The sequence below is a fragment of the Buceros rhinoceros genome, unplaced genomic scaffold, assembly GCF_000710305.1.
Source record: "Buceros rhinoceros silvestris isolate BGI_N320 unplaced genomic scaffold, ASM71030v1 scaffold4803, whole genome shotgun sequence".
In the NCBI taxonomy this organism is placed as follows: Eukaryota; Metazoa; Chordata; class Aves; order Bucerotiformes; family Bucerotidae; genus Buceros; species Buceros rhinoceros.
The window spans coordinates 12,006-18,584 of NW_010402869.1; the positions used below are offsets into that span (position 1 = coordinate 12,006).

Below are 6,579 nucleotides of genomic sequence, written 5' to 3' on the forward strand. Positions count from 1 at the left end.
CTCAATATGATAACCCACCCCCCCCCCCCCCCTTTTTTTTTAATAGGGAAGATAGTTAAATACTGCAACATGTTTAAGGGAGGCATGATCTCTTCAACATAACAGATCTTAAAATGTAAACTTGCCAACAATGACTTAGTGGTAGTTTTGCTGTAGTTGTGTTGGTTTAAAGACTTACAAGATTTCTGAAATGAAGTCATATTTTTTATGAAATCAACTGATGCAGCAGGAAGATGGACACACGCTTTCATGCCCACCATCCTTCTTAGGATCTAAAGAAGCATCTGATCTCAAGAGCTTATGCTTCTTAAAAGTCTGTGTACTTTTCCCCAGCTGTTTTAGCTAGTTTAATAAGAGAATGGCTTAATGCTAGCTGATTCTGGTTTAGATTTGGATGACCTCTTGAGGACCCTTCAAACTCTATTCTTCAGCATTCTGTGATCTGTCTAATACATGTAAATTAAGCATAGTGCTATACCCTGACAAGTTAAGGAGACTTTGAATCTTCATCCGGATTTGCAAGGTGAATGAATTACTGTTTACAGGAGAAGAACCTTTGATGTACGATGAGTTGTACTGTTTTCTTACAAGATGTATTGTAGTGTTTCTGGAAAATTTTGTACCTCAGTTTTTAAAGAGCTTTTGGCGACTGAATCTATAGTATTCTATTCTATAGTATTAAAACCTGGGTTTTACTTCCGAAGTTATGAAAAAACTTATTTTTAGGCTAGTTTTTCAGACTCAATCTTGGCATTTTCTAATATATTAGCTTATTAATTTAGTTCACCCATGTTAAAGGGCTGATTTGCCTCATTTCTAAAAGCCTTTCACATTTAAAAAGAGGGAGAAGAAAAGATGTAAAACAAGCTTTAAAGGCACAACTTGTAAAATGTCTGCTACATGCTGCGGTTGATCACAGTAGCATCACAGATACAGCACATTTAAAATGGGTAGTGCTTAATACTGCAAAAGTTACCTTTGTTTACTTACCTCAGATCACAGTTACCCAGACAAGTGTTACAGATTCTCTGCAGATGCAGTTGATATATTATGCCCAGCAAAATATTTTATAAAATTATTGTTGTCTTTGTACAATTTATAAGATTCCATGTGGTAGCAATTTGAATTAAACATCATGCTATCATAAGAAAAAGACAAACTTTTACAAATGTAAATGTGTATTGCCATAGGCTAGTACCAATGGATTAAAAGGGACATGGAAAAAGTTGTGTGGTTAGTGAAGATAAACTGGCAGGAAAATAAGATGCTTTATGTATCAGATTATTTCCCATTTTGTGGTCTGTTGAAAACTATTCTTTGCTTACTAAGATTTTCACTACATGTACCCTCTTGTTTCCACTCTAAAAGAAAACATGATGCTTACACTGAACTACATATTCAAATATTCTGTGTTAAACAAAGGACACAAACATTTCCTTAATTCTGTGAATTCAAGCATTCCCTAAGTCATTTCCATCTCACTAACTTGTCTTTCCAAATTCAGTTTGCGTTGCAGTATGGAAGAATCATCACATGCGGACAGTTACCAACTATTTCATAGTGAACCTTTCTCTGGCTGACATTCTGGTCACAATTACTTGTCTTCCAGCAACTTTAGTAGTGGACATCACAGAAACATGGTTCTTTGGGCACCCCCTCTGCAAAGTGATTCCCTACTTACAGGTATTATTTACTGTGTTCATGTACATGTTACCCATGTTACAAAAAAAGAGAAAGAACAATAACATCTTCCTAGTAATGATAATCTGGTGGAAGTCTATCCCTGTTACTGAAACAGGTATCTCAGGGTACATGCTGAGGATTAAAGGACTGTTCCACTTGTGAAAAAGTTCACGCTTACTAAATATTGTGCTTGGTCCCTCTGATTGTTAGACTTAGCAATACACTTTCAGGAACATTTTTCTGATGTTCTTCACTTTTTGTGATCTGTTCTAATAATTCAGAAGAGATGTAAAGCAGTAAAAATGTCTGTAAATAGAATTAGAGTCATTTATATTCTGTGTGTGTGGACCTAAGCAACCACACAGGTGCCCAGGACCGAGATTCCGTACTTCTGAAGGCAGTCTGGGGTTTCATACATATTTGTTTAGTGACTGACTTTGCGTTCTTTAGAAATACTGGAAGTGTCCAGGTTCACTGGAAGCTGGTCAGGTTGTCCACCTTAAGCAATAATCACCACCACTCGTTTACCATTGGACTTAATTAGTTATGAGATCATTTGCATCAGAATGATTAATGAATACTTTTTCTAAGAATAGCTGGTCATATGAACTGACTGGGAATGGGAAGTGCTTGGCCTTTCAGTCATTATAAATCAAAGGAATTAAGCAGAACTCTTGAGTGTATGCAGGTGATCAGCTCTGTGCCTCCAGCACCATTTGTATCTTCAGCAGTTATATGTATGGCTGAAGAGCCACGTTTTTAAGGGCAACAGCTCTCCAATCAAAGTAATTTTTTTTTCAAAGCCTCAAGTCTAGTAAGAAAAGTCTGAATAGAAAGTGAGAAGATCACCTAGTGTACAGACTGAAAGAGTAAAACCAAAGTGATAGATTATTTCCTATGCTGAATAGAAGGTAAACTGACTTAGTTTGCCTTAAGCTGATTGTCGTGGTTTTTTTCTTCTTTTTTTCATGAGACCCTGAATTTCCATTGTTTCTATGAAAAATGAAAAGGCAAAACGATGGTACAGGTATCCAAATATAACATAGAAAACAAAACCCCAAAATTGTTCTACAAAGAAAAAAAAATACTTAATAAGTTGTCTAATGTTTTAAAAGTAGTTGTTCAGATAAAGTTTTGGAAATTCTAAGTTGTATAAATTTGCCCTTTTAGAATCTGAGTCTGCTACACCTACTCAGTTTGGGTAGCACCCTGTGAATTGTCCTATTGATTCTAGCTGGCCTACAGCAGGTGAGGAAATCTGTCATAATTCTGTAAGAAAGGATTTTTAAATGAGTCTTTTTCTGGAATAATTTCTATTTAATAATTGCAGATAAGGAGCTAACTATGTTGAAAATAGAAATAATTTTTAAAACTCTGTGAAGAAAATACTATAAATAATTTTTAAAGCTCTGAAAAAATTACATAATATTTCTTTTTCTTTAGACAGTTTCAGTCTCTGTGTCTGTACTAACACTCAGCTGCATTGCTTTGGATCGATGGTATGCAATTTGTCACCCTTTGATGTTTAAAAGCACAGCCAAGCGAGCAAGGAACAGCATTATAATTATCTGGGTTGTATCCTGCATCATAATGATTCCTCAGGCTATTGTTATGGAGTGCAGCAGTGTGTTCCCGGGATTAGCCAATAAAACCACCTTGTTCACAGTGTGTGATGAGCATTGGGGAGGTGAGTGTGTCGTTGACCATAAAGACAGAATTTGTGCTGCTGTTAAGTAAGAAAAATATAAGGACATATAAGTATTCTGTCAAGTTGTATAAACGTATCACAAAATGTTCTTAATTATATAAGCTTTCCTAGAACTACTGTTTTCCAAGTACTGTGAAATCCTGTTTTCTTTTTTATGGCTAAGACTTAAGGTATGTTTGAAACCAAGTTTAAATGAATGAGACTGGCTTGTATCTTGACAGTGTTAATGTTTCCCAGAGGGCAAAATTGTTCCCACCCTTAAATGCTTCTGCTTATATAATTCTGTGATTGATGGACATTGTGGGTTTACAATGTATTACAATATTTACAGTATTTAGCCTTAAGAAATAACAACGCAAGAACAGAATTTGTTTACCTCATATACTGCTTTTGCTAATTGTTGATATTTGGTTAGTGTTTATAGATATCTCCTGGGACTTCAATGAAAATTGCACGCCATTACATAATTTACAGAAATGTCGTCGGTATGAGGTAGCAAGTTAATCTACAATTTGAAATTTGTCATTCACAAGATCATTTAAATAACTGTGACACATGATTCTATCCAAGAAGTCTAATTCTGCCTTTCCAGATTAGCTTTGAATCTAACTTGTTCTGTATTTGAATTCAGCTGTAACAAGACAAAAAGGTTGCCAGGGAGTAAGTACTTCTATTTTGTCTGTCTTCACAGCAAGTGGTGTTAGCCACCCACACCAAATGGTTAAGACTCAACTCTGGTGGGCCTTGGCATAACTCCAATGCTAATAGAGTGTGTGAGTTACATGCTGTGACTCTGACACTAGATATAATGACTATCAGTAATACTGTTATTTACACACAGGAAAATAAAGCCAAGATTGCCAAAACATATAACTAAAAGGTGCTGGTTTAATAGCCTTGAGTCTGACTAAAATGCAATCAGATTCTCTCCCAGAGCTCTCTCTGTAGACGAAGATTCCAGTCCTGCGAACAGTTACGATGAAATGCGACTGGATCACCTGTACTCAATTACTATGTTAAATAAGCTTAAGCAGCTTGAATTGCTGAGGGCTATTCCATGTACTGTTTTGGAAGTTTTTCTCCTGCTAACAGCCTCCACAGGGCCAGCAGGGGATTAAGGAGAAGACACTGGCTATCACATTCCCTTCTTTTAATCTCCTTCATCTCAGTTAGTCCTCTGGGACAAGGCAAGGGGACAGAGATGGCTGTTAGCTAGCTGGACCTCATTGCGATAAAGATGAGCAGAGAGTTTGTAGCTTAGAGCAGGCCTTTGTTAAGCTGTGAGTATTATACTTGCTGTTATACTGGAAAGGGCACATCTGCCCTTTACTTCCAGCGTTCTTTCTTCATCTGTGGACAAGTTTGTATCCCAGTCTGCTGCTGGATGCTGCAGTATTTATGTGACCATTTTCTTTCACAATGTTCACTCCAAATACAATTTGTGTCCACTCATTTTGGCTGCAGAAATAATTATCCATTCCTTCATCACTTTGAGGTTAGGTCTGCAGCAAAGATTCTTTTAACAATCTAGGATAGTAAAATGGTGTAGTTGATTAGTTAGGGAGTCAGGAGAGCATTTAGTCAGGAAACACAATCTCAAAATTTCCAGATCTGCATTGGCCACTTTTTAATTCCCAACAGGAAAGTTGCTTTTGAACTACGCAGTCCATAGTAGCCTTGGAACTAGTTCAAAGAGTGCCTCTTGTTCAGTGCCGCGCTGAAGTAGTTGCAGCCGGCAGAATATGCCTGAGCTGAAACATTCATTATACAAAAGAAAAAAAGAAACTGCCATGTGTCTGTGAGACTTAGCTCCTATGGAGGGTATTTGTCATCTTCAGGTTATGATGTGAGACTTCACTTGGATGTTTGGAGAGGTAGAAAGGAGTATAACAAAGGCAAGTACTTGTACATAGAATTAAGTTCTTTTAGTGTGTGGCTTCAGAAACGAAGTGCAAACACTCCAACAATTATTTTGGTGCTTTTTTTTTTTAATTTATACTGAGCATGAAAATAATTTTACATTGCAATACATCAAAGTTTTCTGAAACTGGAAGATTTTAATTCCATTGAAAGATACTAATCCTGTTTCTTTCCTGCTGCCTTTTAAGTGAATTATTCTTCTAATGATAATGCACCATCATTGCTAGTTATTCTGCTGGTGCGTTTCAGCTATACATAATAATCTCTCCACTTTCTAATAACAGCTTATCATAGTAACTTGAGTGAAGAACCTTTCTATGTGTAAGTTAGAAGTAGGTTGCTCAACCATGGAATAACTTAGTAAACGTAGAGATAACTACATCTAATAGAAGATGCACTCTTTCTACTGAAAACCAGGGCTTGAAATCACAAAAGCTCCCGAACAGAAGAACAAAAGAACATGGGTAACAGCAGCAATTTGAAAAGACTGGTGAGCCTTGAGGCCAGAAGAAGGAATAAAGAGCTAATATTTTCAAAGAAAATTGTTGCTTTTTTGTTGGATTTTATTTTGCCTTTTTTGACTATGGGAATACTGAAGGTCAAAGAAAGCTAACAGGGAGTAAGTTGAAGGAGAAAGAATTCATGTTCCCACGAATAAGCTGTATTTGCAAAGAGAACGTGGAGATACTGCACACACTCAAGGGACCTGAAACAAGTTCTTTAGGAGGGTCAGTTTAGAGGAAAGGGATATTTGGGTGTTTACTGCTTTGTTTAGAACTGTATGTAATGTATGCTGTCTAAAGTAAGGGTACCTCTGATGAAATATTTGCAGAGCATCATCTACACCATATGTCCCAAGGATGTTAAACTGTGAATTGTCAAGGCTGGGGCTGCAAAAAGCGGGTACTTAATGACACTTTCCAAAGAGTTTTGGAAGTCTATTCTAATTCTGGGAACTTAGGACCACTGAAGCATGAGGTGCTATGGAGGACTAATGGGAAGCCATGCTCAGGAAAATGTCAGACTGCCAAAGCAGGAGACAGTATTTTACCCTACCCAGACTTAGGTCCAGCTGCTGAAATCCATACAAGTCTGATGAGTGTCTGGAAGGAAGGTCTGGTCATTACTGTGACACTTGGGCTCCGTAACAGTGAACAAATAGTGGCCACCCTGACTAATAAGATTCAAGCATGCTGTTGGAGAGCTGCCAGTGACTGCAAATGGAGCAATAGTTCAGCTCGATTTCTTTTTAATTGCTTCTGGCATTC

General features: G+C 37.1%; 1 protein-coding gene across 1 annotated transcript in view; it reads left to right on the forward strand.

The window, feature by feature from the left end:
- The first annotated feature begins 1,510 nt into the window (after positions 1-1,510).
- Positions 1,511-6,579, forward strand: part of LOC104490485 (orexin receptor type 2-like) — an 18,159-nt gene continuing 13,090 nt past the window's right edge. The window contains exons 1-2 of the mRNA XM_010132777.1: positions 1,511-1,683; positions 3,127-3,370. Coding sequence (XP_010131079.1) covers positions 1,534-1,683; positions 3,127-3,370 — 394 coding nt within the window. The 5' untranslated portion in view covers positions 1,511-1,533. The remainder of the gene's footprint in view (positions 1,684-3,126; positions 3,371-6,579) is intronic.